At 35.4% G+C, this 18,854-nt stretch overlaps 1 protein-coding gene across 4 annotated transcripts in view; it reads left to right on the plus strand.

The window, feature by feature from the left end:
- LOC143341805 (transmembrane protein 114) overlaps positions 1-18,854 on the plus strand; it is a 31,768-nt gene that overhangs the window by 7,662 nt on the left and 5,252 nt on the right. For 3 of the 4 annotated variants that reach the window (XM_076765034.1, XM_076765032.1, XM_076765031.1), the window contains 5 exons: positions 10,939-10,999; positions 11,077-11,836; positions 12,916-13,162; positions 17,452-17,529; positions 17,685-17,822. In XM_076765034.1, the coding sequence (XP_076621149.1) occupies positions 11,804-11,836; positions 12,916-13,162; positions 17,452-17,529; positions 17,685-17,822 (496 nt within the window). In that variant the 5' untranslated portion in view covers positions 10,939-10,999; positions 11,077-11,803. Of the gene's footprint in view, positions 1-5,888; positions 5,985-10,938; positions 11,000-11,076; positions 11,837-12,915; positions 13,163-17,451; positions 17,530-17,684; positions 17,823-18,854 lie in introns of all 4 variants that reach the window. The other variant, XM_076765033.1, reaches the window with a different exon arrangement.

Genomic DNA, 18,854 nt, shown 5'->3' on the forward strand with positions numbered 1-18,854 from the left:
AAATTCTTGACAATATTTCTCTTTCAAATATTAGCTTAAGCAGGCAAATAAACACAAAGATCTAAGTGATTACATTGCTGCATTAATGTTTACGCACGCACTAGACATGACTCTGCACGTGAATATTTCGTTTTCGCGCGTTAACGTGCCCGTGACCTCCTCGAAGACTTCACAGGCCCCATGAGTCGGGAATTAAGATTAATTAGGGTTGTTCCATTTACGAGAAGTCTCATATAATTATTTAAAAAAATATACTAAAGGTAAAACGACATTTCGTTGAGCAATAAATTACGTATTCAAATTATGTTTTTAACATTTAAACACGCGCGTAGTTACTATACAATTGTTAACGAATAAATACGTATTCAGTCCATGGAGCATTTATTGTTTATTACAACGTTTTCAACTTAGGCGAGTCGTCCTTAATAACAACTTATATAAATATATTGTAACGAACAGTTTTCTTCGAATTCTTCGTTCATGCAGGGCTCGTTAATTAATTGGCAAGTTGAAACTCCGTGATACGATGTATGGGGCTATTAATACCACGATGGTCTTTATCGTCTGGATTACAGAACCAAAGACTATACTTGACAACCTTGAGACTTGGATAGAACTGGGGAGATGTTAAATCTCGCAGTCTTTCTCGTGGCAGCGTAGTGACACGTTAACAACAGACAATTTTCACGATCGATTTGTAATTTTAGACAAACGGTATCGACGTTATCCAGTTAATAATAACATAAATGAAAATTTTGCAACTTTAACTACCAGTAGATTGCTTCTAATAAAAGACCATTTCATCCAAAGTTGCTGACGTATCGATAAAGCTGACTTAAAAATCTAATCTAATTTACCATTTACATTTATATTTCGAACGATAAGCTACGATAAGAATTATCGAAAGATTTCAAAAGATATTTCTTTTCTCCCTGTATATAAATACTTTGGTGAGGAATGATCTCCACCATGGATTGTCGAATTTGTTATTTCCTATAGCCACGTAGTCGACGTTAGTATAAACTGTTGAAGTCTCGTGAAATTGATTCTGCCTACGTTGAAAGTATAAATTCTTCACGTAATGGAACTCATTGAGTGTTATTCGTCCGTGGTGCGAACGATAAGAACACGATAATAAGTTTAATCGTCAGAAACGCGCCGCGTGCCACGCAATTGTCGTAGGTCGTCGAGAAATTATTTATAAATACATCGTCGACGTGAAACTATTTCTGGCGAAGACTGGCCGGCCGCTCGTACGAGTTCGAGTCTCATCGTTTTGGGTTGGGCTTACTTTACGCACGCGATCTGCACTGACACGTGTCGACGTTGTACTCGGTGTCAATCGCCTATTAACGTCGCCCTATCGTCTCAATTTACCAGCGAGTTATATGGATCGATTTATCGGGAACGTCGGAGGCAACTGTCAGTCACCAGCAGAGAATTCGTGACCCGTTTTATGAATTTTTTATTTCGAATTACATCGGCGATCGTGAAAGTTTTCTTTCCAGAAAACATGACCGTGGAGCTAACAGCATCCCCGAAACGGATCGTAGTTAAAGTTCGAGAAGTAATAAAAACGTTAAGAAACGCGGATGAGGTTTTCGGAAGAATCAGGAGCGGATAAAAATAAATAGAAATAAAAAAACACTGGTATACGTCGAATTGTTTCATTAGGCTTCGGCGAATGATGCATTAAACCACCCAGAAGTCTACTTTTCTCTGTTAAATGTATTTTTGAAGCACTGATGTCACGACGAACGTATTCGATATTTTTTTTCGTTTCAGCAAACAGGATTTCATATGTCGTACCATGTGTGACGCGCGAGAAACCTAGCGTGAATTTCGTGTTTGTTGGTAAATGATAAATTTAATTGTATATTCAAAACTCAACGAAATAGGCGTACAAATTAATACAAATTTCATTTCTTCGCGATTTTAATTCGAAACCGAGAAAATGATTCCTTACCTTAGACGTCGTCTACGTGTTTTATTAAGTAGAGATTCTAAAAACGAAAAGCACCGATTAAGAAATTATTATTTATTACACTTTTAGGTCTCAGCATCCGCGTGAAGAGTAAATATTTATCGAGCGTGGTACGCATCATTATCGATGTATAGATTATGATTATGACGCTCAAAGCTTTAAAGTTGTTCGTGACGTCCTCAGCGAGAGATTATTATTCTTTCAACTAATTTTACTTCGCGTCAACGATCACGCTTCTCAGCCCGTGCGTGTTATTTTTGTATTCATTTCTCTGCGAAGTGTGTAAAGTCGATTGAAATGATATTGTAATTTAGAAAACAACTTTTCTGTCGAATCAGCTAACGCATCTTTTTACGAACCTGTTGCTAATCGGTTGGTTTTGTTAATAGAAGCGCGTGCAATAATAATTCTCACGAGTAAAATGTCTTTTGTTTCTATGCTGGACCGATGTTCCATTAGTTCGCCGACCCAAGTGTCTAATACAGATAGATCGTCGATAGCTGTAGTCTTTCTATACAGCAACAACCGCCCTTGCGTCAATCAATCATTGTTTTCGTTAATGCGAACTCGGCCACGTGCAAACAAACCTATAGATTTGTGTCGATTCTATTCCCAACCCGAAGTTCGTGTATTTCTATTCATTTTCGACGTCTCAAATCGCGAATAGTGTAGGCGAGAATTCTGGAAGGCTCGTGTTTTGTGGATATATTTGACAGCGAAACTCGTAAACTTTCCTGCCTTTCGAAACGATCAATCATCGAGTGAGAGATATGACAGAATTATGATGACGATAAATCGATGGGCATTTTCTTTCGAGTATCGTCGTTTTTAGCGTCGTTTATCTCGCTCCGTCACTTTGATATTCGGCTTAAGAACTTTTAGTTGCTTTCGCACCCTTCGTCGCTATGTCCCCGTTTTCTTTCTTTAGCAAAGACGAGAGATGGAGTCATTAATTAAATTGTTCAAATGAAAAATATATTTGCAAAAGTATATTAAATGAAAACTCACTACTCCAAACGGTATATAAATAAATAAGCTTGTTTAATATAGTTCTATTAGTTTCTTGAAATACACGTGCACTCCATTTTTTTGCTTTCGAAGAGAGTATTTGTACAAATTTGTCATTTAAATCTCAATCTAATCTAATCACTCTCAGTGCAATATTTAGAAACCGTATGAGTAACGCAACGATAGAAGATAATGACTCGGGATACGAAGTTGGTGAATCATTTAATAAGAATTAACGTTTCAAAGAATTAATTTATTTTGACGAAGGAATTTCCTAGCGTTACGGTGTTGATGAAAATTATTCGGCGCACATAGGAACTTGCGGCAGAAGATAAAATTGAGAATTTAATTACTCTTAATTCGAGCTTTTAGCGCTAATATATTCAGAGCATGACCTTAATGGTGTTCGTTACTAAGAATTTGTCGAACGGATTGAATTAATAAATCGTATCTGAAATATAATGGCATTAAGATAACTGACTGAAAAAGAGATAAAAATTTTAATAATCGATTTTGAATGCGGGGCAAATATTTTTTACTCCCGCTTTTCTAGGCACAACCGTTGTATGAAATAATCAATTTCGTAGACTTCTTTTATAAGTACAATTCAAAGAAACAATTCTTTTATAAATACAATTATAAAAATAAATTTTAAAGAAAAATCGACAGGGAGTAGGTGTCTAATTTTTTAGGTGAAAAAAAATTTTTTCAAATCGTTAAAAAAAAATTATTCTTGGTTGCAGGAGTCAATTACAATCATTTTTGGTCATTACACATACCCTCGAATTCCTACGCACTTTCGAGAAAAAAATTCATTACCGAAAATTTCATGTCTGACCATACCATTGATATGTTTCACTGAAATTTCAAAAAAATTTCAAATCGTTCTGGAAAAATTATTTTCGGCTGCAGGGGTTAATTACAATCATTTTTAGTGAATAGACATACCCTCGGAATCCTAACCATTTTCGAGAAAAAAATTCTTTATCGAAAATATAACGTAAGGAGAGATGAAATGTCTTCAAAATTTCATACGTATCTTTAAAACGCCATAACTTCTGAACGGATTGGAGGATTTTGAAGTTTCAAAAGGCAAACAACGCGTATTTTAGTGTAGAATATGTAGAAATTTTAAGAAATTCCGAAAAGTTATTCCTTAATCCCATAAAGTGTGAAAAACCACATAGAAATGGTCAAAACTTCAAACGACCATAACTCCTACAATAGGCAATGGATCTCATTGAAATTTAGTATGGGAGTAGAGCTCATGGATACCTACAAAAAAGTATTAGACAACAAATTTATTAAAAATGGAAAACGAAGTTTTAAGAAAAATCGACAAGGGTGTAGGTGTCTAAATTTTTCGACGAAAAAAAAATTTCAAATCGTTTTAAAAAAATTATTTTTGGTTGCTGGGGTCAATTACAATCATTTTTGGTCATTACACATACCCTCGAAATCCTACGCACTTTCGAGAAAAAAAATCATTACCGAAAATATAATGTTTGTAATATAATGTAAAGGTCTAATCTTATACCTAGTTTGCTAGAATTGTTATTTTTCTTACATGTTTCTTCATACACTGGCTATTTCTTTTTTTTTATCGTGTATTTAGCTTCCCTATACCAGTAGCCAATTTTATCCCGAGAAATACGATAACGTCTTATCAATGACGCAATGCTTCCTAAGATTAAGATAAACACCGATAAAAATTACTAAACGACGACTAAAGATGTGCCTGTATATTGTACGTAAGCTATAAATCACTGTGTGGGTTTATTTTGTGGTACAGTGTTTGTTAGGCGAACCTAGACCATTAAAGAGCGAAGAGTAATGATCTGACTTGGCCTGGTATAGTTTACAAGACAATAAAAAGTTTCGGAGCGAAACGTAATGGTCTGCATTAGCTTGAGTTAGTTTACAAGATAAACCATTCTAAGTTCAAAATAAATTCTAATTGCACGATGGACTGGGTTGGGTTGGTTACGTTGGAGCAACGTTGTAGTATACTTTTACGATCTCGTCTTTTAAGGCGCGTCTTTACTTGTAATTCGATGATTTTTATCTGTACTTATCTCGATCGCGGTAAACATAATTATTTATTTATTTGCCAAACGTCGAAACACTCAATATATATTTCCAATAGATAAGATGCAGATTTATGTTACTGTTCGTTAAAGAGTACCATTGGAAACTTTCACTAATACAATTCTCGTAATCGTCACGTACAACCAATTTATGGGTGATTTGATTAGCAAATCAATGGTTGCCAGTCCTCTCCAAGCGTAAATTCACGTTTAGTCGCGTACGGGGAGTAGTCGACGGCGATCTCGAGTGCACAAGTCTTGGTATATCGGACAAAACCTAATTAAAGTCTTCCTGCCAGTTCATGACACGCCAATTTGTATCAAAGACGCGTTATTAAGGCGCTAGAAGTGCACGTGGTCGCCAGATGTGCAGAGATTTCGTGGCAATAAATCAACTTCTAGAGCCTTAATTCCTCGCACGATTAGATGGTCGAAAACACGAATAAAATCAAAGCATACCGGGCGACCCCATAAATCCAGACCTGGAAGTTTAAGCAGCGTGCATTTTTATTTTCGTGTATCGGTTTTCTAAATGTTGTTAATGTTTGACCACGCTGAATATCCGATTACGTTCTCTCGAAATACATCGGCGTCTGATATTCTACGCTTAAAACTTTGAAACAGTGAGCTGGAGGTCCGTAGGAGGTCCGTAGAGTGATTCTTGAAGTTGAGATTTAGCGAAGTATGTTCTCGTCTCGCGTAACACGCTGTCGAACTGATTTTTGCTTGAAAGCGTAGCCTCGTGTAAAAAGAATTCCATTTTGCAATCTTCGGTTTCGATTTTTCCTGGGTTGTGACGTTGGTTGCAGGACAGTCTGGGTTTTTGGACCATTGGAAGCCGGATAAAGGGCAGGAAACGATGGTACAGCGCGGAAAAAAGGCAGCAATACTCGAAAATAGCTACGGTGGGCGTCGACTGTATGGTCTGACAGCGGCACACGTTGGCTTTATCGCATTTATAACTCCATGCGTAGTCTGTGCAGCTGCAGCTGCGGTTAAATAAACTGCGTGCACCGCCATGCTCCGTGCTTGTAAACGAATAAAACAATGCCGAGTCCATTGACGTCATCGCGCAATAAAAAACGATGAACATCTATAACGTTGAACATTCGACTTTTACGTATCGTTAACGCCTTCAGACGAAATGGCTCACGTGCGTGTACCCTGTAATCTTAGTCCAGTCGATCGACCCACGTCGCTTTCTTGCTTTGCATCATTCTTTTCTTATTTCGATCGACTATTAGTAAACCCCTATGATTCGAAGTTAAACTGGAAGCAAAGATGTAAAACAGTTGGTTAGTCGATTTTCAAATAAGCAATCCTTGCTTTCGAGGTTTGAAAGAAGGAATTTCTTCAAATTGTCAATTCTGATTGCTATCAGTGTTATCTGATAATTATTTGATGGTTACTTCTATACAGGGTGTTCAGCCACCCCTGGGAAAAATTTTAATGGGAGATTCTAGAGGCCAAAATAAGACGAAAATCAAGAATACTAATTTGTTAATGGAGGCTTCGTTAAAAAGTTATTAACGTTTAAAGTTCTGTCTGTACTGAATTTTTTTCTAGAAAATGGGTACGATTTTGGGGGTAGGTCTATTCACCAAAAATTATTGTAATTGACCCTTGAAACTGAAAATAATTTTTTTAGAACGATTAGAAATTTTTTAATTTTGTCGAAAAATTTTACACCTTCTCGAATTTTTTTCTCGAAAGTGGGTAGGATTTCAAGGGTATGTCTATTCACCAAAAATGCTTATAATTGACCCCTGCAACCAAAAATAATTTTTCCAGAACGATTTGAAATTTTTTAATTTAATTTTTTAATAACTTTTTAACGAAGCCTCAATCGAGAAATTGATATTCTTGATTTTCGTCTTATTTTGGCCTCTAGAATCTCCCATTAAATTTTTTCCCAGGGATGGTCGAACATCCTGTATAGATTGCTCCTTTGCATATTTCAGTTTCATTTTTATACATTAGTCTAAGATATATGATTGTATTTTATGAACAAAAATCGCATGTATTTAATGTTGAAGTCCTTGCTGTACCAGATACTGTTTACTGAATACGCGACACCAGTTAGGGATTAAGTTTCACCATTAAGCGATACACTCTACTTAGAAATAGACCTAACATCTAACACCTAACACTAGGTTCGAATGGATTGAAAATTGTACGATCAATGTGGGATAAAGCAGTATCGGGTTACTTTATATTATGTTGCAAGGCCTTTAGTAAACTGGAGCAAAGTGTGTAATGCAATCAAGGCCAATAGGAAAGATATAAATGTACTCTACTTTGAATACGGTATACGGTAAATAAACAGTGTTTTTACGGTGTTTCGATCTGCATAACAGAAGCTTCATTACCTTTGTTTACGTTATCCATTATGCAACGAAGAACCAGACGATTCAATATTTCAAGAAATTAATAGAAAGTAGCAAAAGTCCAGAGGGAAAAAGACGATCGTGTTACCAGAGAGCTTCGTTCGATGTCTTATTAGACTGTGTATAGTTATGCATTTATTGGAAATTTAAGTTTTCAAAATATTACAGAATACACTTGATACACAAAAATAAAAGGAATATTTAAAGCAAGATTGTGACAACCCTCTATAAAGCTTCAATTTAATTAATTCTATTATTAAAAACACGAGTTTGCATAAAGATCTACAGTCTAGGTATTATGTATTTCCCTTCTTCTTTCAAAACCACTGTCTGCAATATGCCATGAAATTATCTGTCATGCCTGTTTCCTACTGTAACGAAACGGGAGACAGACATTTTACGAGATTTCGTCGCCGTCTGACAATTGCGTAACCGAACTATTTATAGAAATATCGACGATGATAAATTTCGACGAATAGTAAACACGCTTAATTAGACACGCGCCGATACTCGGGCATTACAGCTTAAATATTCGTCGGCGATCGTACATTTTTAGCAAATTCTTTCGCTGTACGTTTCAAGTTAGACGCGTCGAATGTCGCGTTCGAAGTTTATTGAACGGTCGGTGGAAATTTATAAGTAGCAACGAAGTGAACTGACACGAGATATTATGGATAATAAATATCGCGAGGCAGCTTTAAAGCGTCTTGTTTTATTTTTAGTCTGTTAGCTTTTTCTAGTCGGCGTCCGTCAAACTAGAACCTTTTATTTGCAACGCTACATAATCAATGGACTGTAAACTGCGTCGAATCGAAACCGTCGGATCGCTATTCTAATTTCGGTTTGCAAATATACTTGTCATTTTGTGAAAGATACGCGCGTTGCTAACTTGGATGAAATTAGTCCGTCGCAAAAGTTGGACGGTTGCGTTTGCGATTTCCAAGCGAAAACTCGCACACGTTCGCGCGGCCATAGAAAAAGGGCACGAGTCTCGCGAACTAGGCCAAATACCGATAATACCGTAGCCCGATGGGGCCTTTTATATTCATGTCTCCGCCATGCTAGACCTATATATTTTTCCGCAATTGGTTTAATAATGAAATTATTTACCGCTTTCGCCGAGCATCGCGTCGCTCGAAAAGCATCGCGGAATGTTCTAATAAAATTTTGCCTCCTTTTCTTCTAAAAAGCAGTTGCATCGAGGGCTCCTACATTTTCTTAAACGTCAACTAAATTGCACCTTGGATCTTGTAATTTGCTTTCAACAACAGCTTTTCGATAGTTAACAGTTGCTATTATTTTCTATGATGCTTAGTCACGTTACGTTTCTTAATTGTTTATCGATTTTAATTTTAATTAAATTGTTACAGTGAGTTAGAATATGAGTTTTGGTTTGATCAAAATCACTGTCAACTTGGTTATTACTTTATAATTTTTTAGAACACGGTCACTACAAAATCAATTTTCCATTAATTTTGTCGATGGTTGATAGAATTTTAAGAATGGTTTTAGAATATTAGAATTAATTTATGCAGAGGAGGAGCATTAGCGTAAAGCACTCTGAGTGACGGTCTTGTGTATAATAATTCATGCATACAGGTTGATCGTGAAGATCGTTTTTCATGCTCGCGAGTCTCGTAAATTCGGGTTGCACGTGTTGCTATGATAAACACATCCATCGACAAGCCGAGGCGTTAAGATACTTTTGGTGATCGTTCGATTGCCAGTAGTATTTTCATTTGCGTGATATTACGATCCCTTAGCAGCTAATATTGATATTAAAATTGAAGGGGATCTCGACAGTTGAAGCATTTTTCGAGGATAATGATCTATCATCAGGATGCACTTCAACGCTACCTTTCGTTCGTCAGTTTCTTTAGTGGAAAAGTTCGAGAGAGAAAAGAGTTTACTACACTCTTTCTCTTCACTTTTTAGTAAACTTTTAAATACTTTAAAAAAGAAAAAGTCCGATGCACAGAGTATAATTACTATCCGCGAGGAAATATTTACTTTCTGTAAGCTTTATTAAAACGGATATCGCCTCGATAACGATTATTTATTTTAGCGATGAAAATTCTAAAAGTTTCTATCGGCGCTTCTATTAAGAAGAAACTTTCTCTTTTACGTTCACTCGATGACACCGGCCAAGTCAAAAGCCAGAAAAACTTTAAAAGAAAAATTTTCATAACAGATTACGTGATATGTGTATTCAGTTTTCGTATTACGTGGAAATGAAATCAATATCAGTCGCTTCCATCTGTTTCATATATTTTCTTTCCGACAAATTCGTGTAACAATATTTGAACGAACATTTTCCTCGCGTTGCGTACTCGTGCAATTTTTAAAAAATGACAAGCTATAATCAAATCCCGGAATAAACAACAATTTCAATATATCTTAAAACAATTCTGCTTTGTTTCCGTTTAAATATAAACTTCGCGAATTGCTTTGAGCCAGAATCATCGTAGATTAATTATTCGAGTGATTTTAATTAGCTGTTCCCCATTGGTACGCATATTTCACCGAAGTTTCGAAACAAAATTGAGTAAATCTTTGAATTACAATAAGATTCCTGGCAGTCGATGTTGTCTCGCCAAATTTATATTCGGTCCCTGGTTAAAATCTATGCTCGAGAGTCTATTTTCTCCCTGTAATAGTGTCTCGTAAATATGGATCGATTAAATTCATTTCTCTATCCCCGATTTATTCGCGAAGGGTTATCTTAATAAAAGATGACGTGAGTCATAATTTTCGGTTATAGAGTTTTCTTTATTATTTACTCTCTTTCTTCACGATGCTGAGAGTTGTTGCTATTTTTGGCACGGATGATATGGTAACAATGCGGTCGTGTTTTGCGAATTTCTGTCGACCCAGAGACTGAGAGGCAACCTGTGAGCTAAATGACGACGTACGAGGATCGTAAACTGCGACGTAATGTTAGTTGCTAATGGACTTTCAGACCTCGACGATATTTCCATTATTATAATTCAGACTTCGAAGCACTGACGTCATTTTATTTTTAGACCTCACTCCACTTAGTCCTGCAGGATTATGCAAACAACATTGCTAATAATAACAGTGTAATTTAAAAACACGTTTTACTACTGGTACCTAAAGACAGAACTATTACCCTAGCTATTAACTTGGTGCATTTCTTGTTGGCCAATTATTGCGACATGGATCGAGAACAAAGGGAACGCTTTAAATAAACTGTGCCATTTCTAAGACGGTGTTTGCGAAAAAGTTCTCATGTAACCGCTTCGCGACGTAAATCTACGTTTAATTTTGAATGTGGTATTTAAAATAGAGAAATTCTTATACGAAAACTCCGAAAGAAAAATTTATTAACGAATCGAACAGTGAATTCATCGATAAATTATTTAATACCCAATTTCTATTAAGATATGATTGCTCTAAATTGTTTGTAATTGTATCATTGAACAGTTAAATAAATATTTCGTGTTGTTTTCAGGTGGTTCGGACCAAATATTGCATAACAATGAAATAAACAAGAAAGAAGTCCCAAACATATAGTGAGTCCATTTTTCAGAGATTTTCGAATAATTATGACGAATAATATATAAAAATAAATTACTTGTCCTTCTCGTAGAAAAGGAATGGAAGTCACCGAATGGAATTCATCGAACATAATGACGAAAGTAACCAAAATGAGTGCCAGGGAAAAATAGTGAAAATGTTTGACATTTAAATTGAGTCGAAGAGAAACAAAGCTTAAAAGAGAAAAATACCGAGGAATCTACAAAGGAAAATATAGCAGAACGTCTGAAAGTTAATTTAAACAAATTTTATGAACGCAACAACGACGGACAAAAGAGCTTTTAAGGAAATGAAAGGATCAGTATGCAATATTTGTATTAAAAGAAGTGAAAAAGTGATCGTTTAAAATGCCAAAATCGTAAAATTTAACGCGGATTTTTAAAATGTGCATAAAGTTTGATTAATCAGAAATTCATCATCGAAGATTAAATGTTAGTAACCGTGATAAACAGTTTCATGTAAAATAAACGTGATTTCCATATCAAATGTAACTAACAAGACAAATTATCAAAGAAAACTCAAAAGACATGAAATCACCGAAGATTAGTTTCGTTGCTTTAAAATATGCATAGTTTTTACGTCAAGTATGTAATCAAAGAAATTCTGATAAAAATGTTGCGAGAACCTTTTCCCGTAATTCATGCATAACAAATGAAGATCTGAAGCGTGGTGGTGCATTAGTTTCGCAAACGGATTAAATCAGACCGCAAAGGAAAGTAATATCGTACAATTTTCACCGGATACGAGTTTTCAAATTGATATTGAGAAAATTAAACGAAATGGCGAGCCGAATGAAGTCGCTGTACAACCAGGTAAAATATTAATTTCTTCCGTTTTTCTATGTAATTTCATTCCAGTGAAGTAAAATTAAGAAAAACGGCTTCAAAAATAATTAATTCTTTCGTGGTTTCAATCGTTGCTGTTCTCAACGAGAAATTAAAAAAGAACACCGAATCTGGGCCACGTAAAATATAAAAATTTATTTTATTTCGTTAAATTAACGTAGATTAATACACATAAAAATTCATTTTACACTTTTTTACCAAAACGTTTGGCTGCAATTTAAAAACTTCAGCAAATTGAAGTTAGGAGCAAAAAACGAACCAGTACTGTTGGCTCGTACAATAATTAAATTCCAGGCGTTCATTGATCGTACCCTTAATATTGGCAAATAAAAACAAAATTTACAAGCGGAGTTGAACAGTGGTGGATTGATTAAAAAAGTGGAGGATTTCAGGATTTGAAAAATATCTCGCGATAGTTTACGCGATTCGTTCTGCATTAAATAAAGTCGGGGAAGCTTGGAAACTACGAAATCGATATTTATGCTCGTCAATGAGTTGCTCCTTTCTCGAGGTGGATTTTAAGCTTAAATCTCCATGGTGCATTTGTCGATGAACGAGCAAATAAAAAAGTAAAACGATACTAGACATTTCACGCTTTCTACGCCAAGTACGGCGATTGAGCTGGCTTTGTTTCACTATTCCATGCTTCGCGTATTACTCGATGACAACTCATTCGAGACAACAGTTCTGTGTTAAACTCTCTATCACTCTTTTTAAATTCTGACCATAAATCACTGTAATGACAACAAATTCGAAATAAATACTACAAGAATTGGCACAATATTATTATAATTATATTAACTGTTATGGTTTGTTAGGAAGAGCAAGGAAGTGATAATCGAAGCCATTTTATGTTTTAAATGACAGATTAAACAGTTCAGACGTATTGCCTTATTCGTGTCTCTGATGAATTGAATTCTAAATGATTTAAAGCGATTGAAATTCAGTTTTATCCACTTGTCTGGTCTCCTATAATAATAGGCTTTGTTCGATAGATGATTTTATAATGTGAAATATGTATTATATGTACTATGTGTATTGAACAGGTTATCTTTGAGAGGCGAATTCTTTTGGGTTGCACGGTTCTCGTGGGACTATCGGTTTGCATATGGTCGGTGGCTATTGGAACCGATCATTGGTTCACCCTTCAAGCACCGGGCGAAGGGGGTTTACCTCTCGGGGATGCTGGCAGACCCGGTAGAAGATTGATTTACAAACACATGGGTCTCTGGAGAGGCTGCACTCATGGCATAGAACCGGGACCAGGAAATTCCACCAGCGTGGTACCTTACAGTAAGTGAAACTTATAACATGATCAGTAGACTGTGGATGTTTATGCATTCCTGGGAAATTTTAATTCTCAAAACACTGTAGAGCTTAATATGCAAAAATATAATTATTATATTTAGGAAACAACCCTCTACAAAGATCCCATTTCGTTAATTTTAATCCTGCAGTCTAATTATCAGAGACCTTATTAATGTCGTTTAAGTATGCAAAGAATAAGATTTTATTTAATTTCTTCTCTATCAAAGGATGGAGATGTTTACGTAAAATTTAATTCTCTCTGAAATCTATTTAAAAGGCTTGTTTAGAATTCCACAACGAATCGAGAAAATTAAAAAAAACCACGAGTAGTAACTGCCATTGTTCATAAACCGATTTTGCACAGACTTTAATCAAACCTTGGAGATCAGCTGTTCAAATGAAATTGCGTTAATTGACATACTCTCCACCGTACATATCAATATTAATAAAATTTCTTTTTTGATAAACACGATCTTTTAAATGTTTTTAGAAATAACGAATTCTGTGCAAATCGTTTAAGAAATAATATCCCTGCTTTTATTTCTCACTTTCGTTTTGTTTGTAATTTTGATACGTTTGAACGAGTAGCGTTAAATTCGTAAAACAGTCAATTTCAACGCTCGTTGAGAGTATGAAAACCGTAACAAAAATTAAATTGAAACATCTTGATGGAACCGTTGTCGCCAACTATTCGCTCTGTAGCTGGCTCGAAAGTCCCCCGGCATGCTTTTCCAATAATTAAACACGCTACACGTGATTTACAATCAGGCGGGCCAGTGTCAGACGCAACGTCGCAACCTGTTTAAAACGTCTAAATTAAATCCTTACAAAATGTGCCACAAAATACCAACTGTTCAATGTAAGATGATGGCGACGTTTCAAGAAGGGCGGGATCGTTGACCTATATAAATAATGGAGGAAGAGTACACGCAGAAACGAAAACATTATTTTCGAGCCGTGACGATAGGAGAAAGATTTTTAACAAACAAAAGTCTCTGTTATTTTTCCATACACAATTTTGCTTCAATCTTTGGATGACAAGTACTGAAAACTCACGGATAGATTTACCTTCGTAAGCGATTAACAGATTTTCATTTATAATTTTATTACTCTTGCGTTGAAATTATAATTTGTATGTATTATGAATTTATACTTTACACTATAAAATTGGTGATAGAGAATAATGAATTTCTATTTTTATAAGAATGTGCTTTCATGTATTTTTACACGTCGAACGTGTTTCTCTTCGTTATCGATCCGTTTATAAAGTGATTGCCATCCTTTAAATAGTTTCATCGTTCTTCAGGGTTCCGTTGCGTAGTAGGCACTCGACCATCGGGTCTCTAACGACCCATATTTTGAATACATCATATTCCTTTGAGTGACAAATCAGAGAATTTATGAAATACCTTCGTAAGGTAAATCGCATTCTTAAATGAAAGTTTTGACTTCACTTCCAGAATGATTAATCGTTGCGTTTGTTTATCCCTTAAACTCATTTACTTCGGATTAGACCCATACGCAAACCTCTATAACGTAGTTTGATTTATTACATTCTTGGTTAAAGCCGAAGTAATCTGGCCAGGCAGATTTCCATCGAATCTGTCGTCGGGAGATTTACCACGTTGTTAAACCGAACGTAATTGCGAATAACTCGTCTTGATGCATTATCTGTAACATTTATTTACACTCGAATATTCTATTTACATCGTATCGATAATTTACTTTCCCTTCTCTTTTTGCACCCTTTCGATCATTTGTTCGAATACCCTCGATCAAAGAACGCGATCGCTTTCATATTTTTCCCTACACCGAACATTCGAATTTCATACGAGCGGATGGCGACGCTGGTATTAATACCACGGGTTTCATATTGTGCAGTTAATCAAGCAACGTCAGAATCCGCGTCTACAGCTCCACGCTCACTTATCATGCGTCACATCCAGTGTTCCACGTGTGTGCTTCATCATACGCACGTCAGTTACTACATTGCACAGCTGTAACGTCACTCTGGTATAGTTCGGGACACGATATAGCGAGGTCGTAAACTAAACTCTTGAGGTTTGGGACCGACTACTGCTGCTGTACTTAGGGGTCGTACGTGACATTTTGCTTGAGGGTGCCTTTCTGAATGTCTTTCTGTGTCCGTCGATTTTTCTTAAAAATTCGTTTTTGATTTTTAGTAATTTTGTTTGACGCTCTATAGAAAAGTTGTCTAATACTTTTTTGTAGGTACCCATGAGCTTTATTTTAGAAAAAAGTTTCATTGAAATATATTCACTATTGTAGGAGTTATGGCTGTTTGAAAATTGGACCATTCTTATGGGGGTTTTCTCACTTTACAGGGTTAAGGAGCAACTTTTCGGATATTTTTGGAATTTCTACATATTCTACACTAAAATACGCGTCGTTTACTTTTTTAAACATTAAAATCGTTCAATCCGTTCAGAAGTTATGACGTTTTAAACATTCGTATGAAATTTCAGTGAAATATATCAACGGTATGGTCAGGCATTATATTTTCGGTAATGAATTTTTTTCTCGGAAATGGCTAGGATTTCGGAGGTATGTGTATTCACCAAAAATGATTGTAATTGACCCCCGCCACCGAAGATAATTTTTTTAGGACTATTTGAAATTTTTTAATTTAATTTTTTATTTAACTTTTTAATGAAGCCTCTGTCAAGAAATTGATATTCTTGATTTTCGTCTTATTTTGACCTCTAGAATCCCCCATTAAAATTTTTCCCAGGAGTGGCCGAACACCCTGTATTGTAAGCAGGTAATTGTAAGCAGGATCGTAAAAGTATAGGAATTGTTTCACTATTTTTACCAGGAGGAAGCTCTATCGTCTCCTTTAAATCTTTTCTGTTAGTTATTTTATCTCGCCTTTATTCGCCTCGAAGATAATGCTATAACAGGCAAATGCGCTTAATTTACGTACTGGAGCTTGTATACTTCGTTGTTGCCCTTTCCGATAAAATAAACGAGGACTTCAGAAATAAACGAAAACTTTCCGGTATCTCCGTGTTCTCTGTTTCTCTCTGCTAGCCATGCTTTTGCTCCTTTTACGGCCACAGTGTTCTTCCTTTTCTTTGAAGCGTATTAAGAAGATACGCGAGTTCCTCGGAGCTCGAGGAAATAGTTTGCGAAAAGTATCAGTCGTGGAAGCGCGGAAGTTCAATGGTAGTGATTTAAAAGGGAACGTGGGGGAATTCCCATGCGAACGTAAAAAATATATTCGATATAAGGATCGCAAAATGCAATCTTTAAGAGAGCGGAATCTTGTTTTGCAGAAAAGAGGATCGCAGCTAAAAACTAAAAAACAGTTCAAGAAACTGTTCCATGGTCGATTCTTGAGAAAAGCATTAAAGTCGTAAATGTAGCCTGAAACTGTCCATAAAATGTAGCCCAAAATCGAAAACATAAAACACAGACTCGCTGGACGTGTGATTCCGTCGAACACGTGGGACAACGACTGGATACAACAACAATCTGATTATTTGTTGAGCAAAGAAATAAAACACGTTCTCGCGTTTGCTCTTAAAACACGGTTCTAAAGAAAAGCAGCGTCATTTTTTAATTTAACACTAGATTTACGGAAGCCGTCAATTTGACGGATGTCAGATTCCATATTAAAAATTGCAGAACGCGTAAATATTATTTTTTATTTTAGAAAAATCGTATTTTAAGGTAATCGTCAACATGAAACATCAATAAATATATGTGCGATCAATGCCCGTAAATCTAGTGTTAAAAATTGAGTCGGTTCGATTTTGTTATGCGTTTCAAAAAATAAGAGCAACGTATGGTAGTATAATGCCACGAAATATGAAGTTTTAAAAAATACAACAACCATGAAAGTTTAAATTCCATTTCGGGTCGTGTAGGCCGCGAGGGAACAGCAGGGTTAATGCATCTATATTATTTAATATAAAGTTTCTTTCTCGAGGCAGGAAGTTCACCTGTTCGTAAGCGTTGTTTCCATAATTAGAAAAATAAACTACACGTTGAACATTCATGGTAGAAACGAGTTAAATATCAGGATCATAATGCTTTTGTTTCGAAATTATTATCGAAGTCTTCGGGTAAAAGTAATTCATCGCGAGGCATAAATGAGGTGTTCCAAGGAAAGATAACTGGGATAAGAAAATGATAAATTGCTCCTAGAGGAATGAAGATAGATGAGAGGCGATTATAGCACACCAGAGATTTAGCTTTCGTCGATTCGTGCGCCAGGAAGTATGCATTTTAATGTGATATTGCTTTTTCAGTAGAGTGCAAGAATCAGAATATGTTCCCGAACGAAACGCAGATCAAACTGGATCCAGGATTAAACAGAACCGTCATCAGTGAGTGAACAAATTCGTCAGAAATTAATAAATAAATCTAAATAACAGACAACACCTATTGTTGTATAAATCGAAATACTTACATCCGTAATTATAAACGGTTACGTATAAAATGATTAATGTTAATCATGAAAATATGACGCAATTGCTTTCAGATTATTCGAGGACACAGGTATCGTTCGCAGTAATCAGCTTGTTTGTGATGGTAATGGGCTTTTGTTTCTCGATTTACACGTTCCGGAATCCACGGTATATGTTCAAACGACTGGCCGGTGGAATACATTTCATTAGTGGTAATTAATTGTAATATGAGTTTCCGATTAGTGTAACGCAACTAGGGCAATTCGTCGATCCGAATATCACATCACGTTCACTTTGTAACGTGTTGAAGTGCTACTAAATATAAGAAAAATTTTTATCCGGATAAAAATGTCGAGTAACGAATAGAGGATACACTACTCTTTGCATGATTAAAAGTTTTAGTTGTGGAATGATATATTTTACAACGAACTGATGACAATTTAATTGTTCGATAAAGTTCTATGCGTTGGTTTTGTGACTACGCTAATAACACAGTTTTTTAATAATTATGCAATACAAATGACAGACGTATCAATTTGGGAATTTTATAACATTCTGCTGGATCGTCGAGAATTTTATATTAAATTTTTGATTGATTAAAGTTTGCGTTCATTTGTTTTAAACGCATGGCAAATATTTATTTGATATATTTCGTTATAAAATAAGAACATGCTATCTTAAAATATACGCAAGTACGATAAATCTATATTTTACGCTTGTTAGACACTACTCTCCCTTACTTTATGTAACTCTATTCTATTTCCGTCCTCCTATTTTGTCTTTATTATTTCCAACTTTATGTTATTTATTTGGGAGCTATTAATATATATCAGTCGAGAGATTGTTTCATTTTCTTTACTATTGTGTCTTCATAATTTTCGAGAAACGAATAGAACTATCAGTGATTCAAATAAACAAATACCACGTTTATTATAAAATGAGATTTCGAAATCTAAGGAATACAGAGTGTTATATTTAAATATTCATCTGGATATCTTGTAAAGAATATATCATTCCATTAAACCAAAAACCTCTTAATTTACTCTATCTTCCAAACAAATCAATTAATTTCAGTGTTGAATATTCTTCTCTATTTTTAAAAATAATCCAAGTGACCTGTTTTAAATACCACAGCATATACACGTAATCTACTTTTCCATGAATAATTTCAAGTAGCTATACATCAATCAATAAGTTCCATTCTTTAGATTTTAGAGTCTAGAGTCTACAATAACACAATCCAC

Source organism: Colletes latitarsis, chromosome 5 (genome assembly GCF_051014445.1).
Source record: "Colletes latitarsis isolate SP2378_abdomen chromosome 5, iyColLati1, whole genome shotgun sequence".
Taxonomy (NCBI): domain Eukaryota; kingdom Metazoa; phylum Arthropoda; class Insecta; order Hymenoptera; family Colletidae; genus Colletes; species Colletes latitarsis.